Source organism: Acanthisitta chloris, unplaced genomic scaffold (assembly GCF_000695815.1).
Source record: "Acanthisitta chloris isolate BGI_N310 unplaced genomic scaffold, ASM69581v1 scaffold22005, whole genome shotgun sequence".
Lineage (NCBI taxonomy): Eukaryota > Metazoa > Chordata > Aves > Passeriformes > Acanthisittidae > Acanthisitta > Acanthisitta chloris.
The window spans coordinates 77,322-93,765 of NW_008672503.1; the positions used below are offsets into that span (position 1 = coordinate 77,322).

Consider the following 16,444-nt stretch of genomic DNA (forward strand, 5'->3'; position numbering starts at 1 on the left):
GCATCCCTAATGAAAAACATCAGCCTACATGATTAGAATTTGAAAAAAAAAAATGCAAGCAATCAGGCTTAATAAGAATAACAAGAGCCAAGCTACAAACCCTGGCCAGAATGATAAAATGGGATCTACAGAGATTACTAAAAGTCCAATTATATTGTTTCCAAAAAACCTATGCAGTATTTTTGAACGTGAAGACTGAGAACTATATTTCACAGACCCAAAAATTATGTCAAAATTGAGATGTCTTTACCTGTTGTATACTAAGAGGTGTTAGGATTTCTTCTCCCCTGAGTATCATTGACCTCTGTGTCAATGCTTCAGTTAGCTGTGTGGAGTCCAACCCCAGTAGTTCAGCAGATCTGCCCAGAGCTGGCAAAAGGGAAAGAAAAATATAAATATGTCTTTAAATGTATAAGATTACAAAACTGAATTGTTTTCTTATTACTAACACCATTATTTCAGATGCTTCTAAAATGGCAAGAATTAGAGGAAAAAAAACACAACCCGAAATTCTAGGATATAGGTTTGCTGCTTAGGAAAAGGCACAAACGTACCACTGAAGGAATTTAGCACTGGAAATTCATCACAAGTAAGTCACAAATATTTATTTTCTTCTTAATGCTACATGTCAAGGATTCAAGCAATCTACTGCTTACACTAACATATTTTCCCAGCTATTCTCTCTTTATCCATGTGAATGCATTTCAGCTTCCCTCAGGACAATGAGGATAAAGAAAATAAGTGAAATGTTTTTCTTACATGCATATTTCAATTGCAGTTTTGCTATAATGTGGTATATAAAGCAGCATTTAATGTTACTCTTTATTGTCATATTTGAAGAAATATGTAAAATGCTCATCAGCTCAATCTTTAGACATACCAGCACATACTTATTGATTAGTAACTGAAGTATCAAAAGCTCTAACAAAAGATTACTTCAGTGGAGATCTTGGCCAAGCAATGTATTTAAGCAGTTATATTTTATCAAGCTAATTCAAAGAAAGAATTACATTTAAATGAAAATATTTACTATTAATGGAATACATATGCACCCAAGATCTTCCCTAACTAAGACAGACCAATTTACCTTATTTGTCAAAACTCATGTGCCCAAAATAACATTTTAATCAGCATTTTCTGATTAAAACACTTTCAATGTTTGTCCTTGCTATTAGATACACTAGAAATGAACAGAGCTTTCACAACCTCAAGAAACATTTACATTTGGATGCACAGACTTCTCACCTGTTTTAAAGGACACCTGTGCCCCACCAGCAGTGATGAACTCAACATTTCCTAGATGCAAAATGCCAGCCAACAACCTCAAAACTTCTCGTACCTCCTCCTTGCTGAACTGCATCACTTCCATTGCAGTCTGGAACGACATGTGAGCTTCTTCAATAATATGCACAGTGCCTCAAAAATGGCAACTAGGACAAACCCACCAACTGTGTTGTCAGGCCTTAAAAAAGCAAGTCAGGACTGACAGAGGGCTGGCTGGAGTCCATTCCTTTGGTTTCATCCCAAAGTGAATACACTCTAAGACATTACTGGGACATCTTGGAACATCTATCATGCTGCTTTTGAGAAATCTCAAAAGATGCTGTAAAGATGTTGCAATTTCCTTTCAAATTCAGCATTGTAATTCTACACATACTGAAATGACCTCTTGAGTTGTGCATCAGATGCATTATTAATTGCTAAGCTCCTACGTGTTTTTACCAAATTTTCCCAATTAGCCTTGTAGAAAACAAGACATGCAGGAGGAAACACAGCAACATGTAAGATTTGCTCATGTGTGCCCAAACACATTTTACCCATGTGGTCTGACAACTTCCAGTAAAACTGAGCAAGAAAAAGAGATCTACATAAAATGGGTGGAATTTATGAATTAACAACATGGCAATGATTAAGGCTCAACTACACAAATGAGGAGAAGAGCAAAATGTAAAATACTCAGAGAAATACTACAACAGGAGAAACACATGCTTTTCTCTGACACAGAAGGGGTAAGTAATTGTATGTATTGTGAAATTACTAGAAGTTTCCAAATTTGGGTCTAGTATGAGCCTGTCTGAGACCAGATCACAGTTTTACATCCTTACTGTTAGACTCAGCATGTTATGGTCACTGCAGGTGTCTGATAGATGACACATGACACATTTTATCTTTCATAAATCATCCATTACAAACGGAAAAGCCTCAGACTCATCCCACAATTCAAAGCAGGGTAGAGATAATGGATGAAGGTTTATTTTGTGAAGACCTTTCACAACAGGAAGGCAGCAGCATTAGTTCCTCTCCACACTCACTGTGCAGTTCCCTGTCTTGCACAAAAATGTTTCCTTTAAGTAACATTTCTGAGACTTAAACTACAATAAAAATAGGCAAAGGAGATGACTATAATAGGACAAGACAAGTAAGGGTGAACTGCAGGGGTTTCTGCCCACCTCCTGCTCTGGGAATACAGCCTGGCAGCCTCAGTCCCCACTCTGTGCACACTGAGGGCAGCACACAAGCATCATCTGCCCAGCTGATTTCATGCTCTGCCTACCCCAGGATGATTAGCACAAATTAAATGTCATGCTAATCACCTTCAGCATGTGATGACAATATAGATAAGTTACCAACTTTTCCAACATCTCCTTCTGCCATACTAGATGAGGGATTTTTACAGTGAAAATAACTGCTGCATCCACTGCACACTAATTTGTCCATTTGTCAAAGAGATGAATATAGCTAAGCAAAAATAATTTGGTAAAGAGCGTAAAACTGAATGTGTTGTCTGTTGTTTTTAAATCTAACACATATTACCTTGGTCCTACAGTAAGCAATTACCATGGTCAGTATAGACTAATTGTTGTGGGTATTAGATATAAAACCATGCAGAGATTCCAACAGGACCTGTGTTTACATTTTCTTGTGTAAGTTACACCATATAACTGGATTTCCCAGCTGTAACTGAAAGAATCACAGGCGCTTTGCTCCCTGTGTGCTGCACTGCAGACTCCATCCAGTAGATGCTACATGATTTGGGCAAAGCTTTAGGATTGAAAAACAGTGAAAAAAAAATATATATTTAATATATAACAATGCAGAGAAAGACAAAGGCATGTAAAAGCTGTATTGACTCCCTAATAGATATTCTTTTCATTTCAAAATGTAATCATTTCACTAAATTACAGCATACTTTGAAATGACAGGCTAAAAATGAAATATTAGAGGGAAGGTAAAGGCATGCAGGGAAGCACAAGAAGGCTTTGTCCTCTGCTCTGTCAGTGGGCCCCAAGCACCTCAATTTCCAGCATTTTTAAAGAAAAGAACTAGGGAAACAACTCACAATTACTTCCTTGAACAAATCTTTGTCACTGATTGTCTTATCTGCTATACATCCAGATTGATTCAGGTAGTGGTAGTTCTCTGGTACAGACAAGTAAAAAGCATCTAATAAGGAGAGAAAAGAGGGTGAGTGAGAAAAAAATCCAACACAAAAGTACTCCACAAATTACTGTCAGAGTTAAACAGTTCACAATTAATTTGCTCAGAAATTATGCAGATGCGCAAAACAAAGTTTTATATTAAAATCAGATTGAGAGGGTATTTTGCTGGGTTTAATTTAGCTGCATAATGGAGTTAACTTTTTAGCATGCAAAGACAGCAGGCCCAAGAGGAGATGCTGAGACAGCTTTAGGCAATTTTGCACATATACAAATGTCATTTCTTTTGTTCAGTGGATTTATTCTTTATGAGAGAGGATTAGAGGAACCAGAATTATTTATCTTTGTTGCTGTGGAGTTATTTAGTACCAGCAAAAAATATTTGGTTTGAACAAGAATGAGGCATGTTTGTCCCCAGGTAATTTTCCCAAGGCCACAGCAGAAGCTGGGAGAAAAATTACCAGCAGCTTGGTGACATTCTTCAACTAAGCAGGCTGCTTTATCAAGCTGAGCTCAAATCCACACTCACTGAATCCCAGCTGAATAAATAACCTATTTCTCTGCTTGGGTTAGTGGGTTTCTGCAGTTAAATTTTCCACTGCTGTCACCATGGCTGACTGCTAGCAGAAAGCCATTACAGTCGTGTGACTTGCACTTTGCCACTCACCTTTCTCTCTCTCTTCTATCCCTGCCAGCAGAGCATAGAATATATGATAATTTCTTTCCCCAGGGTTTTGTCTTACTACACGATTCTGTCAAAGTAAAAAATAATTTCCACTTAAGTGATCATTTTTAAGGACAATTTTTTTTTTTTAGCCACAGTCTCAAGGAAAATACTTAATCAAACACAATTAACTAAGGAAAAGCAAACATCAACTTACTTTTTCCAATAAATCTATAGCCAGGAAGAAAAACTCCAGTCAAGGAATAAACTAAAAAGCATTTAATGCAGAAGCTATTTATTATCTTCTTTCTTTCATATGAGACAATAGCAAAAGCATCACGGTCTTTTCTTATACCTTGCTAAGCATGTTTCACACAACATGCCTACAAGATAAATAAGTAGCAACAATCATAATATCGCAGCAGTTTTAATATCAGTGTATCAACACCTTCTTGTGCTCCATCCCATCAGAACTCATCTTGCCATGTTCTATGTTTCAAATTACATCCGCTTTCTTTTGCTTTTTCCTTTCCCTAAACCTTGGAAACAGCTTTGAGGATAAAATTTGTCCCACTGCAAAAGCAGCTTAAGTTTAAAACAGCAGGTAGGATCACCTTGGTCTATTATACATCCCCACACCTCTGGTGGTCTGGTAGAATTGGTTCATAGTCCGATTTTGCCAAACGCAGGACAAATCTGAGGATTTAACCCACCCAGGCTCACACTGCAGAAATTCAGCAGCTCAGCTCTTTAGAGTACTTTTCCAGAGAAGTAAGCAGCTTATCTTCAGATATAGTAAATGAGGGAAATGGCTGAAAGTGAAGTTATCCCCAAAAACTCAGGCTGTTTTAGCTCACTGCATAGGAACATGCACATGAGCCACACCATGCTAGCAGCAGCAATACAAAATGCTGGTCCTCCAAGAGTATATACACCCCACACCACCACAAATGAACATGTGCATGCATGCAAACACATGGAGAATTTGGTGTTACTGCTTTCTTTCCCCACCTACATAGGCTGAATTTAACTGTATGTTTCAGGATGGGGTGAAAGGACAGACAGGGTCAAGCCAGTTCTCTCTCAGTCCTCCACAAAGGAGGTACATAGGGGCTTCCTGCAAACAGGGGACAGATCATCAAACAAGGATACAATCTATAATTCTTCCTCCCTGAATGTTTCCTTTCTGACAGATGTTCAGCTGAATAAACTTCCCAAAGCGACTTGAGTTGTTGTTGTAAACAGTCTTTGCATTGCCAAAAGCTTCCATAATTGGGCTGTGAAAATAGAGAAGAAGAACAAGAGTGTTAACGTGTGACCAGCATGCCAACAGTTTCACATGGGACTGGTGAAAGGAGCAGCACTCTGACAAGCTCACTTCTGGCACTCTCCTCAGCTGGAGCCTACATCTTCAGCATTACCCTCCATTTATTAGCAATGGGCATCTAAATTTCCTATCAAAGGATGCAAGTATTCAAGCAACAGGAAGATTAATCATACCAAACTACTCTGCAGCTGCAGAGTAGTAACTGCTACTTGCTACTTCTTTTGTATTTCCTCAAAAGATGCACACAATTCTCACTGCAGGAATCAAATGATAGAAATAAGAAATCTCAGCACATGCAAATTGCTAGACGGATGTAAGGAAGCAGTCCTTGTCCTAAGGCAATTTTAAGAAACAATTACATCAAGATACAGCATGTATAACAGAGATGAAGCAAGATAAACAAACGTAATAGCATCTCAATTTGCCTTTGTTTTTAAATAGTTTCGAATCATGTGTTATTTCGTGTGAACTCCATGATTTTCTTTTTGCTTGTGTAGATCGTGTCCAATTTATCTGATGCATTTACTCATCTGTCTTATCAGTTCTTCTTATCCTCCCTTTCTTCAGCATACTTTTACCACTTGAGAACTTTATCCTCACCTTGCTGTATCTTGTTCTACCTTATCCTCAGGCTACATGAACTGAAGTAATGGTTTCTCTTTCCCATCACCCATTTCCCTTACTCTGATTATCTGAATTCAGTACCAAACAGAATTGAAAGCCCCCACTTAAGCTTGATTCACTTTAAGAATCTGCATCTTTTTTCTTCCTTAAGATATACCACAGTGCTCACAAGTCTCTAGAGCAGCCAGGTAATTTTGATCATGGAGGATTTCACCCTCTCTATTAATAAAATATTGATTTTATTGTTTGGTAAACACACATGTGTATTTAATTATATTGCAAACCCATATTTCCATGTCTTTCTTACGTCTTCTGGAAAAAATACCTGTGTATTCAAAGATCTAGTACCTGCTCTCAAGAATAGCTTGCTCCACACAGGAGGTCTTCTCTCTGCAGGACAAGTCCAGTGAATGTTGGCTCATGGCAGACAAGAACTTGAGAATCAGCTTAGTGCTTTCTGTCTTACCAGCACCACTTTCGCCACTGAAAGAAGAAGGGGAGGAAATCGTTTGCACAGCTCCAGCAGCCAGTGAAGAAGACTCTACCCAGCCAGCCCTCCAAACCCTACCTTACTGAAGGTCAGGAAGACAGGGGTGACTAGAAGTGATAGTCAAACAGCACCACAATACCCTGTTAAGCTTCCTGAATATGCCATCCAAGGCAAAACGCAAGCTCTCTTTAGACTTCACACCCCTGCTCAGACAACATTTCCAGGCACTGACTACATTTGTATGCAACACCCACGAGGCAACAAAGAACTCTCTGAATACAAACAACTACCCAACACTTCCCACCATCATGTTAATTACAACAAAGGCAATGGCCAGGGATAAAGACCAGACTATGAATTAAGATGGGAAAGACTGAGATTAAGTTGCAGCAGTCTAGCTAAGGAAGTAGCCCCGCTGTAAGGAGGAGGAGGTTAGAGACATCAATGCATACTATAACAGGTAAAGGCTACTAATAATACAAGTATTCTTAGCAAGGCACACACTCTTAAAACAAACTTTATATAACCATTCAAGCAAATCAGATACAAATGTACAGTTTTCACGTCTTTTCACCATCAGAGATGTAAAACATCTTCACCCACAGGAGAACAAAACTATTTGATAAAACTAAATTGACATTTTTATAACAAACTTTTAATAAACAATCTTGCTGATACAACCAGAAGGTAATATACTCAGTTTTCTCTTCAAAACCAACACTCTAAAAAGGGAAGGTATAAATTTGGCTCATTTCCCCAATATAATTTCCCTTCAATCATGTAGCCTAAAAACACACCGAGAGCCATTAAGAAACATGACTTGTGGGTAAAGTTTTTCTAGCTTCCTTTCTTTTCATCTGAAGTCACAGCATTATATCCTAAGATGCTGCTTAATTCCTAGTTTTCCTAATTCCTAATTAAGATGCACCTAATTCAAGTTTATTCCCAATGAAAGTTGTACATTTTGGTCTTACTCCATCTTTTTCACTGTACCAAGCAGGAATTTTGTCACTGACTTTTATGGCGCACAACTAGACAAGTGGAGCAAGCAAGGTTAGATAATGTGAGTCTTTGGTTGTGTCATTTTTGAGTGGTGACTTCAGCGATTTTAGGTTACAGCAAAGCATAATGATGCTGCCTAGTAGAAAGCAAAGAAGGTAGAGGCCAAGAAAACAGCATGGCATTTTCCAGCAAATGAATGCCAACAATTGGAAAAAAGAAAAAAAAGATCAGGGAAGAGGCATTCAGAAAACAGACACAGAGTTTTGAGGCTGAGGTTTAAGTGTTTTCCAAGAAAGATCAGACAGTGTTTAAAATGTTGCATAAAACTTCATATGCACTGATATGTTCCAGCAAGCATGATTCATCCATCATACTAATATCACCTCAAATTCTGTAGTATTTTTCATCTAGTTTTACTCTTGGCATCTAGCCTTTTCAGTATTCCTTCCCCTTCTCTTTGCAGGCCCTCACACAGTCATGCTCCTCTGCCAATGAAGCAAATAATTAATATTCCTGCATTTAATGCTAACTCGTCGTACAAGCCCTTATATTCTCCATGTCTAGTGCAATAAATCAAGTAATAAATCAAGTCTCTTCCTGCCTAAATTTTCTTCCTCTGAGCTGCATGTGTAGCAAAACAGCAAGGATGTGGGCACCAAGGAGGACATCACCTCTTTCACTGGCACCATCCTTCTTTTACCCCCACCCTGTGCCCCTTGCTCTGGAGAATCTGCAGTTTTATGGAAGCTGAAAGTTACCCCACCACAACTGAGAGCCATTCTCCAAGTGAGATTCAAGGCTGATAGAAAAATAACTCCTGCACCTATCTTTGGTACAGTTGGTATTATGCACAATTACATGCTCTGGATTTTTTTTAGAACAGGAGAGGCTCAGAAGTGGTTTAGGCTGAAGATCTACCTGCCCAGTGTCCTATCTCTGACAGCTGCCAAATGGAGATGCCCAGGGAAACCATGCAATACTTCCCTTCTGTGCTTTTGCTGTTTAGAGGGTTCCTGATCTAAACCTGGTTTCCACGTGTCTTATAATGCTCAATGGATTTATCTTCCATGAGTTTCTAGCCATTCACCCTTAAAAAGCATATGAACATATCTTCTTGTTTCAGATCTGCCTTCTATTACCTTCATTTGATGCCCCTTCGTTCTCATATTGGAAGAAGAAACCAACAACTCACCCCAGTGCTCTCTCTGCTGCACATGGCTTGATGGACAGCCCCCCAAATTCAAACTGCCTGTTAGCCATTCCCATATACAGAGTCATGCTATACTTTTGATTGCTATTTTTTGTTTTCCTCTGAACCACCTCCAGTTCCACAAAGTCTGGAATCATCCAAAGGATGGATTTACCCAATGTTCTCATTTAATAGTAACCCCTCCATTCTATTCAGTTTTACAATTACTACTGAGCACTGAGTGGGTGGCCTCCTGGAACCCTCTGGCATTACAGTAAAATCTCACCACAGCATGGTGTGGTTCAGCTCAGGATCCACAATTTTCTGTGCACTGAGTTGGCTCTGCATTTCTCCTTTACAGAATGCTTTAATAATAAGTGTTTTTTGTAATGAGATTAAAATCAAGAACAAGCAGGCTAAACTTTAAAGCTGTTTATTTCACCCTACAGTACATACAGTAACAGTGGGTTAAGTGGAATCAATCTTTCAGAGCCCTTAGAAAGCTTATGCCTACAAGAAGTTGCCAAGGTCAGTAAAAGGGTGAATTTTTTAGTGCAACCTTTCCAACAACCTTTCCACCCCATGCGTTTAAGTGCCCAGCTTGTTCCACATCACTACATTCAGTACTGTGAACATATTAAGTCTGACAGCAACCCACAATGCCCCCACTTAGAAGATCTTTAGACTTTCTCCATGACTTGTTCTATGCAGGGCATCGTGCTAAGGGCACAGCAGCCTGGACTCCCGACTGCCACAGTGGAAAAAGGGGTCACCAAGAGAGACTCCTCATTCTCAAGGACATAATGCTACTCTAAATCACTTCTCTGTTCCATCTGCTGGCTTTAAAACCCCAAGACAGATAACACACAGACAAAACAGGCTCCTTCAGCAAATACAGCTTGCCAAATGCACGTGAGTTTTGGTGTGTCCGTCTCATAAGAACATCTTCCCATCATAAGCCTGGGTCCCATACAAAGGGTACTTTGGTTCACATTGATTTTCAAGTATAACAACAACAACAAAAACTGTCAGACCACCAGATGATAACAGAGAGGACAGACTGCTATCAGACTGTGAGTTACTACATGGCACTGACCTGAATGTCATTCAAGTTGCTGCTTGAATGTTGCTGCTCCTTAACTGCTTTACACTTGTTTTCGAGTGCTTTGAAGGGAGTCAACTGCTATTGTATTTGAGAGGAGAGCATGTGACTGTGTATGGACTAGATCACCAACAAAAAAAACCCTAAAGATATTTTCTTATTCTTATAATAAAGGGGTGGAGGTTTGAACAGGGTCCCAACTCATGGTCATCAGCTAATCATGGGGGAACTCAGTCCCTTCCCCACATCACAACAAGCTGTTTGGCTATTGCTTGAGTAAGATGGACTCCCTTCATGTTCCTGCTAAAAAAGGCACCCAGAAATCAGATGATGTTTCTAACATGTCTGTTGTAGCATCAAATTAAACTGTGGTGGGTGCTTTTTTTCCCCGTTTTAAACGAAACTGTGCTTCGTGCTAAGGTTCAGATCGACATGAAACTGATCATTCGTTGTTGTAGATGTTTTTGTCTACATCAAAACTCCAATTCAATTGCTAAATAAATAATTTTTAGCCTGGGAGAGTGAAAAGACCATTTCACAACTGTGTGTAAATATGTACACACACTGGTTGTGTACATTTTCTTCACTGTGCTGTTTTGTTGACATTTTAGGCTGCTAAAACATTTTTATGTAGCATTATCACGAGTTAATATGCCTGAGCATCACAGACCAATAAATAGGCATATTATCATGAGTTAATATGTCTGAGCATCACAGACCAATAAATAGGCATCTTTGAGTGACTCCATTTAATATCATCTCTTCTGCACTTTTTTTTTTCACCTCTGGTCTGGGTGACTATACTGGAAAAATGGTCTCACATTTATATTATATTACGAGTCACAATGATGACAGTTTTTAATTCGGGTTCTGGCCTTAACACTCTCATCTTACCCCCGCCAAACAAATACCCCAAGCATTTCAAAACTGTCGCAGGTTTTTCACCCCACGCCTCAAGAAAGGAGCTCCAAAGCAAAGCTGAGCTAATTCCGGGAGCCAGCAGGGGGCACTTCGAGTCCAAAGGATCATCAGAAAGAGTTCCAAGCACCTTCCCTCCCGGGGCTGTTCCGACTTGCTACCGAGTGCTTAGATCCCAAGGTCAGGAGCAGGTGAAACTGCTATAAGAATCTAAAGCTTACACGAACATTTTAACTGGATGCAACTATTGTGTTTTCATGATGCAATAAAATGTTCCTATTTATCATCTCATACATTAAATGCAAGACCAGAATATTTGTCTGAATTCAAACACAAAAGAGCTCCACTAGACCATTTTTTTGAATTGCCAGTAGTTACCAGGAAAGTTACAGTGACTTGTTGCAACATCTAATTCTAAGACAGTAAATGATGCACAAATGACCAGGGTGCTGAATTTGCCAAGCATGCTGTTACACTTCCACGTCTATGCCCAAAACTAGGTATGTGTCACTGTGATCTTTCCTAAACCTTGTAAGTGCCACGGAAAACCTTCAGTAATTTTAAAAAATCCTGGTTTGAGTCCTTCACAGATGCAGCAGATCATACTGTTTAGAAAAGTAGATCTGACTATTTTTTTAAAAATTGAATTTCATGTTCCTTCAATTTCAGGAGAAACAAGATACCCTTATAAGGTTGTATTGCAGCACTTGTCTGAAACACTGAACTTATACAAGTCATTGTTTCAATCCATAACCACAGTAAACAATTTTAAAAGGGGCTGCTAATGCAAAACTTCTCCATATTATGGCTTATCGCGTTTACAGAGCGGAGACTGCTGGAACTCCTCTGGAACAGAGACTCCTGTTTATATCCATTTTAGGACATAACCTGCTTTTCTCTTGGCAGCTTGTGGGGAACTGGAATGAAAGGTAAAAAACTTAGGCAAGTATGGAATGGCAAAAATACCAATGGCCACCAAAAATTGTTTTTGTCCCCTAAATCTGGGTACATGGGCTGTTTGCAAGTAACTACCTGGCAATAAAACACAAAATCATGAGTCCAGACTATCTATTTTCACATGACAAAGATCTCTGTGCATTTCATTTTTCTTGGACTGTCACCTGGACTCAGCTTTATACGTAGAGAACTATGTATAAAGTCATAAAAAGGAGGAATACAGTTAAAGAAAGCTGAAAAAACACACAGCGCTCCTCTTCAGCTTTGTGTCACTGCCAGACAGAACCTGCCTAGAAGCAAGGTCAGGTAGGCACTGCAATCTGAGAGTCTGCAGAAAGCTGGAACCAGACCTGGCTGTGTTGTACCTGATCCACATTTCTAACAACAGCTTGGGTGCTGAACTACATGCACCAAAACCCGCTCTTATCCAGGAAGCCTTGCAACCTGGCCTGGAGTCTTAAATGTCAGTAGAAACTGCCTATTGCAAAAGGTGCTGCCCTTACTTTGCCTCATCCCCTCTCTGTTCCACTGAGTGTCCCAAGCCACAGTCACAAGTGCTCCTGTGGAGATCGGGAGACAGCTGAAATTGTGTCAGCTTGTGTGTGAAAAGCTCCACGCACTTCATGCTGCAGGAAGGTGAAAGTGAATAAGCTTAATCATGAAAATGCTGCGAGGGCAAGAGAGGGGAGGAAGGGGAAACACAAGCTCTCTCACCCCACTGAACATGAACCTGTGCCTAGAGCTCAGTGGCTGGTGCCACACTGCCATTGCTACTGAGCTGCTACTCACGATCCAGCGGGCAAGGGTTCGGTTTCCCTCCCTGTGTGTGAGCCAACGCAGCTGAGCTGGCAGGCTAGGGAATGGGAAAAGAGCTGGCTGAGTTTTCAGCTCCTCTGGAGCCAGAAGGAAGGAGGAGCTGAAAGCAGCGAAAAGCTATTGAAATGCCAACTGCTCCAAATGTACACTCGGCAGCAGCGAGATCCTGAATACCAGTGACACAGTGGATCAAATGGGAAGCTATTAAATCACCATTAAATTAAAGCACAATGAGATTAAGCAAGGAAGATTAATCAGGCAGAATTAAGTGGCTGAAACATGGAGGGTTTTCTCTTTTGCTATTCTTATTTACTGTGTTTCTCAAGACTGGTGAATCAGAGTCTAGTGGTGACAAACTACTCAGCTGCACGGAGATGTTTAAACCGGTGCAAAAGCACTTAGGGTAACATTAGATGTGTGAGTAGCAACATATGCACAAAAATACAATAAATTTTTTTACTAAATGAAATCATAAGATGCCTTAAAAATTGTGAGTAGCACAAAAATACAATAAATTTTTTTAGTAAATGAAATCATAAGATGCCTTAAAAATGTACAGAATGAGTTCAGAACTCTCTTGGAACTCTGCTGCTTTAAAAGCCTGCTTTCTTTTGGAGTTCTCTCCACATGGCCCAAACCTATGCTCCTAAATCACCTTGGAAGGCTCACTGGCAGGGATAATCAAAGCAGCAGCAGTTTCCGTTTACCTGATGAGGATACACTGGTTTTCATGGCGCTTCCAAAGGCAACGGTAGCACTCGTTGGCCACAGCGAAGATATGAGGTGCGATCTCTCCCATGTGGTGCTTGCTGTATTGCTCCATGGCAGTGCAGTCGTACAGTCCTGGGATGCTCTTGTAAGGGTTCACAGAGGCAACTATTGAGCCAATGTAGGTCTGCAAGCACAAAGACACCCCCCCAAAGTTGTTATTACACACAGCGTGGAGCAGATTAACGCTCTTCTCAAATGACAAACAACAAACACACATTTGCAAAACCATAACAATCCTCTGGATAAAGGTGGCTAGTAATTTCCTCTGATTTCTTCCTTTCAAGAAGAGCAACAGAAGGACAAAGCTGTTTCCAGCTCTGTCATGTTCTCATGCTTCCCCCACCAACAACACTGAGCTTATTGGCTGTACAAATCCCTGCCTTTACGCTGCTTACAGCTGCACAGTAATGCCTACAAGTGCTGGTCTACAGCTGCTTCTCACGTGTTCTTGGGGACTTGCTGAACTTACTAAAAACTTGACTGTGTCCCAAGTAATGGTGCAAAAGTCCATATTTCCATGTAGAGTATCCAAGTCCTTCTCTGTTACTCATTTTTAAAACTGAAGTATCACATTTATAGCAGACACTAGCACCACTATACTACAGCAGGCTCTAAGAAAAGCATGTGAATTGGCAGATGCTCCCAAAACACTGTGTTTCTGCAACTTAATTTATTACTAGTTTGGTGCACAATGGCAGCTGACAAGGCATTCATTTCTATCCCACTGCAATTAGAGAGCACATCAGTTAAAACCACCCAGGTAGCAGTTTATGCCCACTCCCACTGCCTTAAGTCATTAGGCTGCAGTAACCTGATCATTTGCAACAGTCTGTTCGCAATGCTGTTCATTTTCACTGCTTCACAGGTTCTCTGCTTCAATATATTTTTCAAATTAAATCATGTTAAAGTGAGGTAGGAGCGAACATTAAGTATGCTATCTCTAGAATTTCCAGTACATTTGTAGGGCATGTGAAATTAATTAATACATCATATGGCACGTGCGGTGTTACCACTGCAACACTAATTTCATTTTGTTAAACACCCTGTCTGTGGTTACAGGCAGGAAGCTGACACCTGGCTCCAACAGCCTTGCCCTGGACTTGCAAAGAGCCAGGCTGTGCAGCTTCCAGCCCTGTAACACAGCCCCCATGTGCAGACAGATGCCTCACCAGCAGACAGCCCTCTCATTCCCAGCAGGAACCAGCTGTGAAGCTGACAGCAGGACTGGGGCTCACAACTCCACAGCACCCTACCCAGAAAGGGCTGGATAAGGCAAGCAGCATCTTGCACACCACAGAAACAGCCCCATGTGCTCCTCCTGCAGTCTTTCTCTCCTCTGTACCAGACACCACAGGGGCACTCACTGAGACACAGGGGCCATCAACTCCCCCACGTTTTCCTTTCCTCTCTGTCAGTCTCTTTTGCAGCATTTACAGCTCACATCTACTTGCCTCCCTCTTCTTCTCCTTGATTAACATGCAATTATTGCTGTGCATCAGCTCTACTTTCTCACTGTTACCCTGCTGTTACTCTCCCCATTATCCACCTGTTCGCCTTCCATCAGGCCCGACACAAATTGCAGCTTTGAGCCTTTGCTAAGGGAATTACAGTGGTGTCCTTGAAATTATGACTATTTTATTAGCTGTAAGGGGAATATCCCTCCTCTCTGGAACTCAAGTACTTTTTACAAAGTGGTAAGCTTTCAATCTGTGTGGTTTATACCTCCCCTCCTCCACCCCAGCCCCAATAGCTCAGCAGGTTTCATCTAGAGGAGAGATACAATTTCAACACGAGATCATATCGCAGGGCAATTACAGCACTGAGACAACAGCTTAATTTCCTGGGATCATCCCCTCTTGGGTTCTTAAATAAGTAACGAGGAAGTCGCTGAAAATGAACTTCCTCTGTTTAATACATATTTCAGCACAGATTGCACAGGCAAAATTTTAAGAGGTTTTTTTTTAAAAAATACATTACTACAGTGCAAGTATGACCAATAAAACAGACTGCTACAGATCTTCCTCTTTACCTTATTAAATTCTGTTTAAACTCTTCTGAAAAAAGTAACTTGAGGCACACCACCACAACAGATGCCATAGCAAAGAAGCAAATAAAGAAACCCCATGAAACATGATACCATCTAACTTTATAACTAAGCAACCACTGCATAGCTTCTGTGTGATCAGGTACCTGACAGAACAATACCTTCCAGTGATAAAGCACTGGAAAACTGCATCACCATGTGCTACACATTGCAATTTTTCTTGCTTCTCCTATTTCAAATGGTATATAATAGAAGAGGCAACAGCAGCCCACTTCTGCATGCACTCACTTAACTTGAGGCAGTCTTTCACATGGATTAAGCATAACTTTTCTAAAATTACAGAAATACTTCCAGAATATTAGTCATATCTGAGAATAAGAAAAGATTTTTATTAAATTAAGACAGCTGGCTTTATTGGGTTGAGGGAAGGGAGGTGTGGGGGTGTGTGCATATGACCTGCACCCCCATGGAAGAACACCACTCCACCACTTCCCTGTTTCATGGAATCATGGAATGGCCTGGGGTTGGCAAGGACCTTAAAGTTCATGTAGTTCCAACCCTCCTGCCATAGGCAGGGACACCTTCCATTAGATCAGGTTGCTCAAAGCACCATACAGCCTGGCCTTAAACAATTCCAGGGACAGGGCATCCACAACTTCTCTGGACAACCTGTTCCAGTGTCTCACCACCCTCACGGTAAAGATTTTTTTTCCTAATATCTAATCTAAACCTCCCCTCTTCAGTTTGAAGCCATTGCCCCTTGTCCTGTCACTACATGCTCTTGTACAAGTCCCTCTTCTTGGGAACCCTGAGCCACTGGACACAACTCTTTTCTCATAGGGAGGCCCTCCAGTTTGGCAAATTCAAGCACCTCAGTGGCACTTTAAATCAGTATAAAGATGCACAAAAAATGCAGAGCTGTTCAGTGGGTGTGTATTGTCTCCTGGTCCCTCTTCTTGGGAACCCTGAGCCACTGGACACAACTCTTTTCTCATAGGGAGGCCCTCCAGTTTGGCAAATTCAAGCACCTCAGTGGCACTTTAAATCAGTATAAAGATGCACAAAAAATGCAGAGCTGTTCAGTGGGTGTGTATTGTCTCCTG

General features: G+C 40.7%; 1 protein-coding gene across 1 annotated transcript in view; it reads right to left on the minus strand.

Annotated features, from left to right (window-relative positions):
* Window positions 1-16,444, minus strand: part of LOC103802104 (unconventional myosin-X-like) — a 126,392-nt gene that overhangs the window by 62,387 nt on the left and 47,561 nt on the right. Inside the window, 8 exon segments of the mRNA XM_009074557.1 lie at window positions 251-369; window positions 1,246-1,375; window positions 3,341-3,444; window positions 4,105-4,189; window positions 4,319-4,332; window positions 5,254-5,378; window positions 6,401-6,535; window positions 13,234-13,421. Coding sequence (XP_009072805.1) covers window positions 251-369; window positions 1,246-1,375; window positions 3,341-3,444; window positions 4,105-4,189; window positions 4,319-4,332; window positions 5,254-5,378; window positions 6,401-6,535; window positions 13,234-13,421 — 900 coding nt within the window.